At 44.1% G+C, this 16,668-nt stretch overlaps 1 protein-coding gene and 1 long non-coding RNA gene across 12 annotated transcripts in view; one reads left to right on the top strand and one right to left on the bottom strand.

The window, feature by feature from the left end:
• CELF2 (CUGBP Elav-like family member 2) overlaps positions 1 to 16,668 on the bottom strand; it is a 494,364-nt gene that overhangs the window by 28,411 nt on the left and 449,285 nt on the right. For all 11 annotated transcript variants that reach the window (XM_060279201.1, XM_060279206.1, XM_060279205.1 and 8 more), the window contains one exon: positions 9,291 to 9,425. In XM_060279201.1, coding sequence (XP_060135184.1) covers positions 9,291 to 9,425 — 135 coding nt within the window. The remainder of the gene's footprint in view (positions 1 to 9,290; positions 9,426 to 16,668) is intronic.
• On the top strand, positions 3,223 to 7,421 carry LOC132592700 (uncharacterized). Its single transcript, XR_009558228.1, has 3 exons — positions 3,223 to 3,311; positions 4,042 to 4,157; positions 7,281 to 7,421. It is a non-coding gene; the product is annotated as an uncharacterized LOC132592700 (long non-coding RNA).

Here is a 16,668-nt window from a genome sequence, read left to right on the forward strand (position 1 = left end):
TCGACTTACGAACGACTTGACAACTGAATTTTTCGACTTACGAATGGGGCAAATGGCTGCACGCTTACGAATTTCTCTACATCCGAACGGAAACTGCGGCGGTTTTAGATAGGGTTTTTCCGACTTATGAATTTTTAGATGGGGTTGCTTCGACTTACGAATTTTTCAGTTTCCAATGCATTTCTATGGGAAATTGCGTTTCCAATGGCGCTTTTCAACTTACGAATTTTTCAACCTACGAAGGTGCCTTCGGAACGTATTAAATTCGTAAGTGGAGGCACCACTGTATAGACTTGGAAACACGGCTATAGAGAAAGGTGACCAGCTCACCTGTCAAAGCTATGATACTAGCGGGAAAGGCAACAATAGCTTTAGGTTGGAAAGACAGAGAAAAATGGACAGCAGAGGTCTGGTCTAGTTATTTGTTTGACTTTATCCAGTTGGACATTGCTGCAGTCACGGTACAGGAAACAGCATGGAGGGTCAAATCCACTATGATAAGGACCAGATGGAACCCATTTCTTCAATGGATAACAACTAGCCTCGCAAGACGAATTTAATTTGTTCCGCGAGTCTATTCGTTTTGCGAAAAATTCATCTTGCGAATCATGGTTTCCCATAGGAATGCATTGAAATTTCTTTTTTTGCCCATAGGAACGCATTAATTAAATTTCAATGCATTCCTATGGGAAACCGTGATTCGCAAGACAAATTTTTCGCAAAACGAATTCATCTTGCGAGTCACCATCAGATCACCATCAGATCGCAAAACGCATTCGTCTTGCGAAAAATTCATCTTGCAGGGCATTTGTCTTGTGAGGTACCACTGTACTGGAACAAAAGACATTCAGTGGAAATTAAAGATGTTGTACCCATGGCTGAGGACCATCGTTTGAACCTTTTCAATGGATATGGGCTGGGGTGGGGGTGGGAAGGGAAAATTGTACGGGAAATCTAACAAATTGGAAGGAGATAATACAATGTATGTAAAAATTCCCGTAAAATAAAATAATAATAATAAAAACAAGAGATGTGACTTTGTACAGGATGCTGCCTCCCAGCCACACAAAGGCCAGAGGTTTCTACAGACACACAGATCTCCACCCAGGGACAAGAAATCCCTTATTATACTTCATTTCAGCCACACAAATGCACTTGGGGAGGGTGCGCAACAGGGCCGGTATACCTAGAAAGACCTAGAGGGCTGCGCTTGCCCAAGGAACAAAAGTTCTGCACCCATTCCACAGGGTATCAGATACACTGGAAAGGGGGGAATTGAAAGTGAAAATTAAATGGGATTTACAATTTAAAATACTGTAGAATGAGGGAAAAGGGGAAATGCCACTTTGAGCTTCAGAAATGCTGGAAGAAGTGCTGGTTGTGGATCTTCTGCATCACACAGCACTCATAAATTGAGCAGGATGAAAAAATCCCGAAGACCTAATTTTACTTTTCACGCCTTTTCAGAACCAGCTTGAATTAGGTGACTCTACTTGCATTTCCCGGATATATTTATATCACCGAGTGCAATAAAACAAATGTCAACGTGTTACTTACATGGGGAAATATTTTGTGGATTTTTAGAGGAATAAGATGCAGGATTCTGAAAACAGCCATCTTCCAAGATGAGCCATCTACATTGATTCATTTGGAAAACACTCATACAGGTACAGTTATTTTTAGATAATTTTTGGAAGCGAATCATAGATAGCACAGTGGGTATACTGGCCTATAACAAAATGTCACCGTGGCAGGCTTGAACTGCCTATTGGAGAGACACACATTGTGCTGAAGGGAACAAATAAAGAAAAAGCTTTTAAAGAGTGTTGGGCACAGACGTTTTGTGATGCTTCTCTGCTGAAGCGTCCTAAACTTTCTATAAAAATGGGCTGCATTTCAAACAATTGTGTTCTAAACTTGAATGCTTTTACCTAACAAAGGTAACCTTTTGTGCGATGGATAACATAATGAATAACCCATAAATCATTTAGCTGCATCCCGAGGGAGAAGAGGAGAGATTCTGTGCAAATAGATTTTTGAACAGGCGGACTGGTCAAGAATGCCAGAGACAATCATCTTCATTTATCTGGGAGATCAAGTGAATTAATTGTAGCAAAATAGGCGACGACTGCTTTTATCAATCTTGTAGAAAGTCTTGAAGAATGGTTGCCATGTTGATGAGGTACTTAAAAGGGAGGTAAAGGTCTGTGGATATACAAGCCCAACACCGAGATATCTTTAATCACCTGCAGGAAATGCAGGGCTCAAAGGCTGCAGTGGGAAGCCTGGTGCTTCATAGAATCATAGAGTTGGAAGGGACCCCCTGCAATGCAGGAATCTCAGCTAAAGCGCCCATGACAGATGGCCATCCAACCTCTGCTTTAAAACCTCCAAGGAAGGAGAGCCTACCACCTCCCGAGGATGACCCTTCCACTGAAGAGCGCTGCTAGATTAGGGGGTCTCTCTCTGTGTGTGTACGTGTTGGACAATTCAGACGGAAACAGCAGCAGAAATGGCTGAAGTTCACTTATTATGGCTGAAGTTCACTTAATATATAAAAGGATGTCATATAGAGGAGGGAGAAAGGTTGTTTTCTGCTGCTCCAGAGAAGCAGACACGGAGCAATGGATTCAAGCTACAAGAAAGAAGATTCCACCTAAACATTAGGAAGAACTTCCTGACAGTAAGAGCTGTTCGGCAGTGGAATTTGCTCCCAAGGAGTGTGGTGGAGTCTCCTTCTTTGGAGGTCTTTAAGCAGAGGCTTGACAGGCATATGTCAATAATGCTTTGATGGTGTTTCCTGCTCGGCAGGGGGTTGGACTGGATGGCCCTTGTGGTCTCTTCCAACTCTACGATTCTATGATTCTATGTTTTGTGCTATGTGTGAAACGGAAATCATTCCAGCAAATATCGCCTGTATTGTTGTTGCTTTCAATCTGCAAATAACACAATAGGGTGTGTATCTGAAGAAGTGTGCATGCACACGAAAGCTCATACCAAAATATAAACTTAGTTGGTCTTTAAGGTGCTACTGAAGGAATTTTTTCACAATAGGGAAGGTAACCCTCCCTGCATTTTGCACTGCATTTCCTTTGCATTGAAACGAATGGCCTTTGCTTTGAAATGGAACAGTGTGGAGTGACATAATGATAGCACAGTACCTTATATAAAATTCTGCCATGGCAAGACAAATGAAACTTTTTTTTTTTTTTGGTTGGGAGCCACACTGCAGTGGAACAGAAGCAGTGCTGCGTGCGACAAATATGGGAAGGATCAGAAACCAGAGCCTCCTTGCATTCCTACCAGAGTGGGTGAGTGAGCTCCAGTGTTACTTTAAAAATTTAGGGGTTAGTCCTTGGAATCTCCAAGGTCAGATTCTGGGTCAGATCCTTGCCTGAAATCCTGGAGATCAGAAGCAAAGCTGGATGCTCAGTCCGAAGCCCAAATAAGAGACCCGAGGCCAAAACCTCATTCTGCTTTCTCAAGGCTCCCTAAACCTACAAATCCTATAAACCTGAACATGCGGATCTTATAGCCTCATTCATCACTATTTTATGTCATTAAATTAGCCAGCCAAGAAACGCTTCCACTTTAGTTGTAATAAAACGAGAAATTGTCTCTAGGTGCAAAGCAATCGGCTGTTCAATTAAAATAGTTCAATACTAACCCCCCCCCCCGCAATCCTCTTGTGACAGAAAGCAAAGCAAAGCAAAAACAAATAAATAAATGGGGGGGCCCGTGGCCCCTTCCTTACCATCACTGAAAGGCAAATATAAATGTTCCATTATAGTCCAGGTTTTAATGGAGATGCTTTAGAAAGGGTACACGAGGCTTTAGAGAACTAAATGCATATTCCACGGAGCGCAGAAGAACCAGGAAAAGCTTTTATTCGGGTTTACAAAGTATTTAATGGAGTGGAAAATGTAGAGCCAGATAAGAAAGTTGAAATCAAAGAACATCTTAACAAGGGTTGTTTCTGGGTTAGTTGTAGAGTTTGCAAGGAGGAACAATGCCATTAAACTGACGTTTCTGTTTTGATAGCAGGATTCATAAAGGGCTGCTATTGAGTCCCTATGCCTCCTCTCTGAGATCTCTGTAGACAAATCGGAGGACAACTTTCCGGATCAGAGCCAGGCTGAGCATTCAGGGACATGCAGGTGAAGAATCTTACTTCTTGCAGCATGGTTGGCTCTGAACGCTATTATTATTATTATTGAAATTTATTTACCACCCTTCATCAGGGTGGTTCACAAGATAAACTTACAGGATAAAAACACTAAATAGTTAAAAGAAAACCAACCAAAGCAATAACCCCCAGAATTGTTGCTGGGGCCTGAGCTACTCTCTCATTGCATGTGATGGAGAGACATCTTTGCCCCATCTCGGCAGCAACAACTCTTAAAAAAGTCCATCTTTCTGCATTCATTGTCATCTTAGAGCTATGCGTTACATTCGAATATTCCATTTTTGCTCATTTTAGGCCTCATTAACAGTTATTTGAGGAACCAAGGTGGCGCTGTGGGTTAAACCACTGAACCTAGGGCTTGCTGATCAGAAGGTCAGCGGTTCAAATCCCTGTGACGGGGTGAGCTCCCGTTGCTTGGTCCCAGCTCCTGCCAACCTAGCAGTTCGAAAGCACGTCAAGATGCAAGTAGATAAATAGGAACCGCTACAGCGGGAAGGTAAACGGTGTTTCCATGTGCTGCTCTGGTTTGCCAGAAGCGGCTTTGTCATGCTGGCCACATGACCTGGAAGCTGTATGCCGGCTCCCTCGGCCAATAACGCGAGATGAGTGCGCAACCCCAGAGTTGGTCACGACTGGACCTGATGGTCAGGGGTCCCTTTACCTTTACCTTTAACAGTTAATTGACTAAAGTATAGTCTGAAGGTACAGGAGCTCATAGCCTTACTTGAAGCTAAGCAGATCTAGGTCAGTCCAGTGTTTGGATGGGAGATCATTGGCCAACTTCATGAATATTGTTTATTTGGGAGCCGGTGTGGTGTAGTGGTCAGAGAGTCGGACCACGACCTGGTAGACTAGGGTTCAAATCCCCACTCAGCCATGAAGCTCATGGGTGACTTTGGGCTAGTCACTGCCTCTCAGTTAAACCTATCTTATAGGGATTTTGTAGAGGTTAACTGAGGAGGGGGAGAACCATGTGTGTCACCCTGCGAGCCTTGGAGAAAAAGGTGGGCTATCAACGCAATAAATAGTAATTATTTCCCCCCCTTCCTCCTCTTGTGAAACGAGAGATGAAATAGATCCTAGATAAACAATGGACAGAGGTAAGTGGCCAGAGGTCCGTGCACAAGAGGGATGTATTAATGGGTTGAGGGAACTCCAAGATTTACAGATGTAAAAAAATAAATAACGCAGGACAATAAGGAGGGGAAGCTAAGGGGAGGGGAAGCACAGAAACAGCCTGAGGAATGAGCATGTTCAGGGGGCATGAAATGTTGATACAGACTGTTAAAGGGACCCTTGACTGTTAGGTCCAGTTGCAGACAACTCTGGGGTTGCGGCGCTCATTTCGCTTTATTGGCCAAGGGAGCCAGCTTCCGGGTCATGTGGCCAGCATGACAAAGCTGCTTCTGGCGAACCAGAGCCGCGCATGGAAACACCGTTTACCTTCCCGCTGGAGCGGTACCTATTTGTTCACTTGCACTTTGACGTGCTTTCGAACTGCTAGGTTGGCAGGAGAAGGGACCGAGTAACGGGAGCTCACCCCGTCGCGGGGATTTGAACTGCTGACCTAGGCTCTGTGGTTTAACCCACAGCGCCACCCGCGTCCCTTGATGGGCTGTTGGGAGTGGGCAAATGGAATGGCATGGCTGGGATCCTAAATGGGGAGAATGCCACACAACAACATGCCCTGATCCTGAGCTTCCTTAGAAATTTCTGGCTAGCCACTCTAGGAAAAAGATTCGTGGGCTACATAGACCAGTGGTTGAATCCAGCACAGTTACCCCTATGTTCAGAAATACCCTATCACAGTGCACTATTTTCAGTGCTGGAGCTCTTACAGTCTCTAATTTTATAGCTGATGGACGACCGCTAACAACCTCAAGGCTTCTATATAAATTTGCAATGACTCTCTAAGACCATTCTCCAGCCATTAAACACATTTCCAAAGCATTTCCAAGTTTTATAATGCTTAGTGCATGGCAGCTTCATTAAAGTCAATGGAGCTGGTGCTTCTCTTGTATACAATTTTCACATTAAGGGAAAGAATGCTAAATTAGCCAGAACAGTAGTGTCTGAATTTCATAATGGCATAAGGATTTGGGAGTTGCTCTGAATGTATCAGAGGTTGTTACTATAAGTGAGACTTGATGAAAATAAACACGTCTGTTGTTTGGGGCCTGTGGCTTTGAGATGGTGCAAAAGGTTAACACTGTTTGCCCGCTTTTCAAAATAAAAAGCATGCCCATTTTTTTGCACATCTTCAACAAGCAGATAGGACAGGTGTCACTCATACACTGACAGACTTCTGGAACCAGGGGCAAAGAGATGGATGGACTGCCCCTCAACAAAAAAACTTGCTATATTATTACTGCTTCTGATGTTTTAATGTATTTTTAATATTTTGTTGGAAGCCACCCAGAGTGGCTGGGGAAATCCAGCCAGTATAAATTCCTCCTCCTCCTCCTCCTCTGTAGGTGTTTCCCTGCCTCTCCCCTGTGTCATCCAGTAAAGCTGAATGCTGGGGCATTGAGGACCAATTAAACTGGGGCATTGAGAACAGTTAAACTGTGAAACTTACGTCCACATGATGTGGTGACCTTGCTTGGCTGCACTACCCTTGACTTCCCACTCTGCCCTGTCTCTGCAGTTTGTTTTATTAAGTCCAGCTTGCCTGCTTTTCCTTTCCAATGAGATTTCCCCTCCCACTAACATCATGATGAAGTCACTGCCATACTGTTTTACAACAACCCTGCAAGGTATGCTGGATATCCCAAAGTCACCCAGCAAATGGCTGATACTTGAAACCAGGTTTCCGCACTCCAGCACACTGACTCTATCTAGCTGTTGCAAGATCTCTAGTAGGAATCAATATGACAAAATTCTTTGTCATATTGGTTTGCTTTCCCTTCTCTCTCCCCTAAAATTCCTTGGGCGTTCCTGCTTTGCTTTACCTGAAACATCGCCAACTGGTTTCATTCCCTGAGTACCATCATCTTTCGTTTCCCTCTCATCCTCCTCTCAGCAGTACATAATAAATGTGCAGTACCAAACGGGGTCCAAAATAACCCCTTTTTTATATTTTCAACTTCACCAGACACCAATTAAAATTATGAGATGCCAGCCAGGAAGCGGCTACAGATCTAGGTGACAAGGCAAGGTAAGGAGAGTTTTGGAATCAGGCATTTGAAAACTGCAGATTCCAAGCCCTGCTGGCCACCAAAGCATTTGTCCAGCTCTGGAGGCGAGAGATAAGGAAGAAGGTTGTCAGCTGAGTTGGAGGGAAGTGGCTAGAATGGATTTCCTACCAAAAAAACCAAAAACCACCAACCTGAGTCAGAATCCTTTTGTCTTGTCAATGTGAAAGAACTACAGCAGCAGTGGCAGCAGATATAAACATGACGGGGGGGGGGGGAAGGAGCGTCGTGTGCAGCTGCTACAAATCATAAAATTTCACAACTGAGTTGGAACTGTGCACCATAGCAATAAGCTAGGACAGGAAGAGGCACCAGCTGTAAATCATTGCAAATGCACTTCTTGCTCCAAGAAAAAATATACTTCATGTGTTCAGTGGCCCCAAGAGCTCAGCTGAGACTGTGTGGAGTGGCCATTTTTATGTACCTGCACCTCTATGCAGGCAACATCTCCATGGTTAACCCAACTCTCATGACTGCTGTGGTCTGAAAAGGGTTGTTGCCACCATAGGAACTAAGGTAGCTGTAGGTATGTGAACCATGCAAATGCAATACTTCATGCACATACAATGGCTGCAAATATTCTGGTGGTGGTCAAACATTAACACATAGTACCTGTAAAACAAATATCCACATTATACCCCCCCCCCAATCACCCAATAAACAAATAAATAATACAGAATTAATATCTCTTGGGGATGGATTAATTGCTCAATTTTGGTTTTCCTCAATATTCAATTTTTCTAACGTCCAGTTCAATTCACATTTCTGCTGCAGTTTGCATTTTTTATATATATAAACAAGTACTCACAAGCTTGCCAGCATTTCAGTTCACAATTTATCCTAACACACACACACTTTTTCCACTTTCACCTGATATACACATTCTTGCAAGTGATGTTCCTTAAAGACAATGCACTTTGAATGCTAGTCTCACCAATATATGCAAATTGTACAGTTTTCTCTTGGAGGCCTACACTGCAAAAAGAGTGAATTTTGAAAAACGGCTGCGTTTCAATTAATTTATGGGCTTGAGAAGTGAAAACTAGGTAGGCTTCTCCCAATTCCTAATATTTTTAGAAGTCAATATTTGCTAAGTGTGAAAGATATTCGTTATATATTGTGTGATGTCCTTATAATCTAGAACCGAGTCCTTTAAAACTTGACAGCAGGGTTAACAGCTGCCCTAGGAGCATTGGTCTGCAGTGACCTACTGGTCTATTTAAGCACTAGACACCACAGAACCAAACTCTACTCTGTGAAATCCCTCGATAAATATTAGCCATCGCAAACAGCCCTAGCACAGATTTATGCCAAATTTCTTCTAAGCATTTGGTCCAACTTTAGCAACCACAACCCTGCTTCCCCTCCAAAGAAATCTTTTCAGGGAGATGTATCAAGAAGGAAGTAAAGGAAAACAAGAAAGCAGAAGGGGGAAAGAAGACACATCAAAACAAGTAAAAGGAGAGTGTTGCAAAAGCAGTTCTAGCAAAAGAAAGACATGTGGTTCCTTAAGAGACTGGGAATTGTGGATCTGAATAAACAAGCAAAGTTCTGCTTGTTTACATTGGACATTTGCTTGCATTCTGAATCCTGCTTTCAAGTATTGGCCAAGTTGCATTTTAGTTACTACTTGACTGGCAGAATAAAGTCATGTGTACACAGCACAAGAATAACAATTCACAAGTGGACTGATGCTTGAGAAAATGCTATCTGACATTATATTTATGGTGGCATGTAAGCCTGAGAAAACCTTTTATTATTATTATTTTAAAATAAACACCTGATCAAGCCTGTGGCACATTCACCAATCCGCATTCAATATGTGGTGGCGACTCATTTTGACACCTGTCTCAGAGTTTCTGAAGAAATGGGAGCTAGAAAAAACCCAGAGGGAACACATTTGGCCATACCTGGACTCGTGAGTGCGCCAAGGGCACCAGTTGTTGTGGAGAGAGGATTTGCATTGGTGGTGGTAGCTGAGGTTTGGGCGGCGGCAGCTGCGGCTGCTAGAGTTGCCAAATTCTGTAGCTGTAAAGCATTCATTCCTGCAGAAAGAACATAAAAGAACTGTAGCGGTGAGCTTGATTACAAAATTCAAATCACATTTTTTGTTTTAAATGAACAAAGCTGGGAGCCTCCACCCTATCCTGCTCTTGGATGGACAAAATAGGGCGATACCAACATTCCCTTTACCAATAATAAAAGAGATAGAAAAAGAAAAGCCTTCTCCACCTGTGAGTTCCATCATTATTGAGGATAACAGTTCTGTATAGTTTTAAATGAGCTGGCCATTTGCTGTGCAGTATCTTTGCGGGTGGTGCTGTGGTCTAAACCACAGAGCCTAGGGCTTGGTGATCAGAAGGGCAGCGGTTCGAATCCCCGCGACGGGGTGAGCTCCCGTTGCTCGGTTCCAGCTCCTGCCAACCTAGCGGTTTGAAAGCACATCAAAGTGCAAGTAGATAAATAGGTACCGCTCCGGCGGGAAAGTAAATGGCGTTTCTGTGCACTGCTCTGGTTTGCCAGAAGCAGCTTAGTCATGCTGGCCACATGACCTGGAAAAACTGCCTGCGGACAAACACCGGCTCCCTCGTCCTATAGAGCGAGATGAGTGCCGTAACCCCAGAGTCGTCCACGACTGGACCTAATGGTCAGGGGTACCTTTACCTTTTAGCTTTGCACATTTGTTTTTCCAGGCTATGATGCTTTTTATGGTTTCCTTTGTATTTGTTATGTTTGCACTTGTTGTTGCTAACCCACCAATAAATTATTTTTTTAAACCCAAAATAGGGTATAAATGAACAGTTCTCCTCCCTGTAATTCACCTGTGACAAACCAATTCTCACTTGCTCCCCCATAAGGTTCAACCCTATGCTGAGCCATTGGTCCATCTAGCCTAGCTCTCTGTATGCTGCCTGGTGGGAGATTTCTGAGTTCTGAGGCAGCAATATTTCTCAATCCTGCTAGCTGAGATCCATTGTGCTAGAGATAACAATGATTCTACTTTAGTCCTGCCTCTCTAGCTGTGGCCCCTTCTTCCCGCTAATGACACTGAAACAACCAAATTTGGGTGGTTCACAGTTGCCTGTCAAAGTGTGCATCAAATAACATAACACAGCCCTTTTAAAACACCCAGTAAGCTTCATGATTCAGTTATGGCAAGGTTCCCATTTCTACATTTTCCCACTCGTAAAGATAAAATGAATTCGTTGCGGACTAAGTCAGAGCCTGCCCTGTCAGCAGGCCAATAGATCAGTATGGCACTATCTACAGCGACAGCTTTTGCCAAAGACAATTCTTGATGGGAGACTCCACTGGGAAATAGAATTCAGGAACGCTCTGGTCACATATGTAAAAATGACTTGGGCACTGGGGGGAGCCAAAGACTTTCAGTGATATTTCGGCCAGGTTTCTTAAGCTACTTAAGAAGTGGTAAACTTAATAATGACCTGCAGAAACAACAACTGGCTAGAGGACGAAGACCTCACGCTGCATTTTAAATAGTTGAGAAATAATTGGTGTGTGTGTGTGTGGTGGTGGTGGGGGATCTTTACAGGCACAGCGATGATGCAAAATCATAAGAACCTGGGGGAAAAAATGTCCTGGATGTTTTTAGGTGTGATGCTAGGAAGCAGATTGTGCAAAGAACTTGGCATCAGACAAGATGCAACCATCCACAGTGGGACTTGGCATTAGTTCAGCATGAAGATCTAGCAGATGCTGCTGTGGGCTTAATATAGTTGGAGGCATGAGAGCAGGATACTTAGAAAATCACTTTTCTCCATCTGTGTCTGCCAAAATGGTAACATCTTCAATGGAGACCTTTATTCAGGTACCCGCATTAGGACTGACTCTGGAGGTGCTGCGGTCATGGAATAATCTCCTAGGGTGGTTCCTAAGGAAGACATCTTCTCTGATGTGTACATGCCAGAATGAGTGAAGCTGTGATACCTTGGAGGGATGATGCCTGTTCGTAGTTAAAATGTGAAACTCCACTCAATAATTGCATAGCCCCTTCTGCAACTAGGGATGGATGGAAATGCCAGTTCTAATTTTCTCAGTTTCTCATTTTTTCCATTCTTAAAATAATAATCATGAATTTCTCCTAATTTCTGTCTACAGATTTGTAGTGCTTTTCACTAACACAACACATTTTATATGTTCTTGCCCCCAACGCATGCATTTTTGTGCACATTCTACCCTAGCACACCTATTTTTTGCACACATTACCTGGTTGGATACTGAACGGAAGAACCTAAGAAGAGGCTGCTGGATCAGGCCAATGGCTCATCTAGTCCAGCCTCCTGTTCTCACAGTGGTCAACCAGATGCCTATGAGAAGTCTGCAAGCACAACCTAAGTGCGTAAGCTGCGATTCCCAGAAACTGGTATTCAGAGGCATGATGCCATAGATAGGGAAGATAGAACATAGCCATTGTGGTTAGTAGCCGCGGATAGCCTGGTCCTCCAGGAATTTGCCAAACCTTCTTTTCAAGCCATCCAAGTTGGAGGCCATGAGGTGTGTTTTCCTTTTCTTTCTTTAAAGGGCAATCTCTGGTACTTCTAATTGTGGAGAAAAATGGAAAATGAAGATTGTGAAGAAGAAGAAGAAGAGGAAGAAGAAGAAGAAGAAGAAGAAGAAGAAGAAGAAGAAGAAGAAGAAGAAGAAGAAGAAGAAGAGTTTGGATTTGATATCCCGCTTTATCACTACCCGAAGGAGTCTCAAAGCGGCTAACAATCTCCTTTCCCCTCCTCCCCCACAACAGACACCCTGTGAGGTGGGTGGAGCTAAGAGACTTCAAAGAAGTGTGACTAGCCCAAGGTCACCCAGCAGCTGCATGTGGAGGAGCGGAGACACGAACCCGGTTCCCCAGATTACGAGTCTACTGCTCTTAACCACTACACCACACTGGCAGAAGAAGAAGAAGAAGAAGAAGAAGAAGAAGAAGAAGAAGAAGAAGAAGAAGAAGAAGAAGAAGAAGAAGGGAAATAAAAACAAAAATGAAAGCAAAGGAACCTGCCTTATACAGAGTCAGTCCATTGGCCATCTAGCTCAGTATATTCTCCATGGTCTGATAGTGGCTCTGCGGGGTTCAGACAGGAGCCTTTCTTAGCCCTACCTGGAGATGCCAGGGATTGAATCTTGTACGCAAAGCCAAGTGCTCCACCTCTGAGCTGCCGTACTTTTTTTGTGTATAAGACACCCCCATGTATAAGACACCACCTTTTTGGGGGGACTCCAAATAGAGAAAATGGGGGGAGATTGTCCAGAGTTGTTGAGCTTTTTTCGGTCGGTGTGTGTATTGCCCAGACTTGTTGAGCTTTTTTTGGGGGGGGGGATCCCGCAGGAATGCAACAGCAAATTGCACGCACATTGGCGAAGCCACCAATCGTCTGCTTGCTCGCCGAGAGCAGGCACCAATCGCCCGCCCGATTGCCGCAGCAGCCAATAGCCAACGGACCTTGCAGCACCCACCAATCACCCACAAAAAACGCCACGGACAATATCCTGCTTGCAGCGGCCACCAATTGCCCGTCCCACCTCTCCACTATCTGTGTACATAAGATGACACCACGTTTTTGGCGTAATATTTTAATAAAATAACCTAGTCTTATACACTGAAAAAATACGGTAATTTCTAAGCCAATGCAATGATTTCTCAGTCCTTGCGGGCCGCACTTGCTGCCTGTCTTGCATTCCTGAATCTGCACTTCTCACATTGCACCCTGGGTGGTTGGTCCCCCCTCCTCCCTGCCCTTCCCTTACATCCCACAACAGCGCCGGGCAGAAAATAATGTGATCGTTTTTCTTTGAAACGCAGCGCTCTCTGAAGAAATGCAAATCACTTAAACTCTAAAGCACAGCCAGATAGACAGAGTGGCGCAAACAACCGCGCACACCCTTCTGCGTTCTGGGAACAAGCTGCTTGAAACTAAATAACTCTTAATCTTTATGATGCGAGAAAAACGTTGCGAATAAAAGTGGAATCTGACTCTGCGTTCGGTAATCTGTATATACCAGTAAGCTAACAAAACTTGGCCAATATTATGGACAGCAAGAATCCCAACTTTGATTTTGCAGCTTGGCAGATTAAAAATACAATTAAATTATGTTCATAACAGATGCACAATATGCCTGTTTGAAATGTAATATTTTTTTTTAAAAAAAACCCAACAACAACATATTTATAAGGAAGAGGGGCCATGAAAATTTAATTTAATGTTCACCTTAGGTAATTTCATGTCTTATTGTTCAGAGCAATTACCATAAATCTACATATCAATAAGCACGAACAGATGTCAGTTGTTACAGCCGCTTGCCAATCAGGCCTGTTAAAAACTGGCAGATGGATGGCTCCAAAACCCTCTCATAAGGCCCATTAGCACATTCACAGGAAAGCCATGTAGCACCACTGCAGAGTCACTCATGCAGGCTGGTTAAAACACAAGCACAATCGGAAATCTGAGATTATTTTTTATCTCACAACTTGAGTTGTGAAACCTGCACGGCAACCTGCGACCACCCACTCAAGAACCTAGCAAGTCCGAAGTCCAGCCCAGGGGCCTCATCCGGCCTGACAGACAGTTTCATTCGGCCCCACAGGCAGGTCCGTTTATGGTTGTTGCATCCACATGCTATGGATAGCCTACCCGCCCACCAGCGTCCGTTGTCCGGCTCTAGGACCCTGTTAGCGGTGGACTGTTGCTGTTGTCCGGATAGTGCTCTGCTCGCGCAGGCGCCCATCTCTGTATCCATGACGCTGAGCGGCTCGCATAGACGCCCTGTTCCTTACCCGTCCCTCTGATCATTCTGCGTTCTGCTCTCTCTTCCGCCCGACATTAGGTTCCCGCTGCCGCCCTCCATTAATGTCCCACACCCATCCACCGTTCTGCTTGCTCTCTGTTCTGCCTGCTCAACAATTCCAATCCCCAAAAAGGTCAACAATTCCAATCCTTAAAAAAGCTCAATAAAGTGGTTGGCCCTCATGCATGTTCACTTCCTCAAATCTGGCCCTCCTTGAAAAAAGTTTGGGCACCCCTGACCTAGCCCCGAAAGCAGAGATTGGCCACTGGCTGGTAGTTGCTTAAGATTTTCCGAATCCAGGGGGAACCTCTTGAGGAGTAGTTTTAGCCTTCCTCAAGCAGGCAGGGACCATCACCTCTTGCAGGCAGGCATTAATCGCCTCGCTGCTAGTGTTTAGCATCTAATAGGGGCAAGGGTCCAGAGTGTGAGTGCTCACCCTGAGTGATCCAAGCCCTTTGTCCACATCCTTGAACCTTACGAACTGAAACTCATTCAACACAAAAGGACCGAACAGGGCTTACGACACCCCTTGAGCATCCAGATTCTGCTGTAACAGCAGAGTCAGGATCCTGGGGGGTGCAAGTGATTTTATCCTCAAATTGCTTTGCAAACAAGTCACAGTGATGAACTGCTGTCAGTTCTGCCACCTCTTTTGGGCCAGACTCCATTCAGGGAGACTTCTTACCCTGTTTTAAGCCACAAATCACTATTTCCCCAGTGATGATGACTATCAGGCACAATTGACCAGCCACTGGCTGTGGTAGCATTTAGCCTAACCACAGACCATTTCTCAGGTCGCTTTCATGATATCTTAATTTCTCAGGTCGCTTTCATGATATCTGCCCGGACACTGAGGTCCAGCGCCGAGGGCCTTCTGGCGGTTCCCTCGCTACGAGAAGCCAAGTTACAGGGAACCAGGCAGAGGGCCTTCTCGGTAGTGGCACCCACCCTGTGGAATGCCCTCCCACCAGAGGTCAAAGAGAACAACAACTACCAAACCTTTAGAAGGCACCTTAAGGCAGCCCTGTTTAGGGAAGCTTTTAATGTTTGATGGATTTCTGTATTTTAATATTTTGTTGGAAGCCGCCCAGAGTGGCTGGGGGAACCCGGCCAGATGGGCAGGGTATAAATAATAAATTATTATTATTATTATTATTATTATTATTATTATTATTATTATTATTATTAATTCTATCCTACTTTCATTATTATTTAAAGGGAGGGAGAAGAAACAACCAGTACTGCATCAATTCCCCTCCCCCCAAAAAACAGACCTGTTGCTTTTATAGTCTTTCTTCTTTCAGAGAATAATGTAGGCATTCACACAAATTGGGCAAAACAGCCGAAACAATAAGCACAATATTACGTACTTTGGCAGGACGATCCTTTCATTTCCTTAGAAAACTTTTCTTAACAACACAGCCAAAGACACACAGTTAGGATTGGCCTCTGGGCACACACAGTGTCTAGGAGTTTGTTTTCAGTACCAGAACTGAGCTCACACAAAAATCCACTCCTGGTTACCCCAAAACGTTCATCATTTCGGCCTAATTTAAGTGGGAAAATTCATTTTGTTGTTGCTATTGCTGAACAAGTGGGAAGCAGAAAGCCTTGCCAATCTACTACTAAACACTGCCCAGAGATCTAATCCACTTTGTGCACACCATTTCCTTAACCTAAAATGATTTGCAGTAGTGGCACCAGTTTCCTTTTATTTGTCCCTTTAAGGAAGGCAAAGAGGGAGAGGGGACGGTGGCGGAAGAAATGGCCAGCAGAACTGGAAGACAATAATCTGGCAAAATGAAACAGAAAAGGGGCTCCATATTGCAAGTTGGTGTTGAGGATGTTTGAAAAAGTTGAAGTCTATGTCAAGAGACCACTGGTAGCAAACTGGCAGAGACGGCAGTAAAATGTGGGGATTGGAAGAACCAGTCTCAAGCTGTTCCAACAACGGGCCATAATTCTGGCGACACAGTATGGCTGTCCTTGTACTAGACAGGAAAATCTCCAACACTGTTTCCCTCTTTCGTCGCTCCATTCTTCATTCATTCTACAGGGCTAAGCGAAGCCGAACATTACCGGCAGCCTTTAAAGCTCAAAGCCGGCTCCCAAAAACGCCAACTGTGAAAATGTTGTTTATCGTATTAAGATATATTTTTGATGACGGGGGGAAAAAACACACACAACCGGTGCTAGATTATGAGTGTAACATAATAGAAGCCGCCAGTGCTTGCCAACGGATCTGAGCCAGAGAAAATAACTCAGAGATATTGTCATCTGTGGGCCAATTTATATTGTCAGACAGCGGATTCTGCATTAGTCTCTGGTGCCAGTGCAATAATGGCATATTGTAAGGATGAAGCACACCGTGCCAATGGGGAGTAGCTCATCTCTTTTTCATAGGCGCACTTCAAGATCCATTCAAAAGCAAAGCATTAATAAAAGGAGAAAAAGGAGGAGGAGGAGAAGAAGAAAAGGGAGGAACCG

Source organism: Zootoca vivipara, chromosome 10, assembly GCF_963506605.1.
Source record: "Zootoca vivipara chromosome 10, rZooViv1.1, whole genome shotgun sequence".
NCBI classification, from domain to species: Eukaryota; Metazoa; Chordata; class Lepidosauria; order Squamata; family Lacertidae; genus Zootoca; species Zootoca vivipara.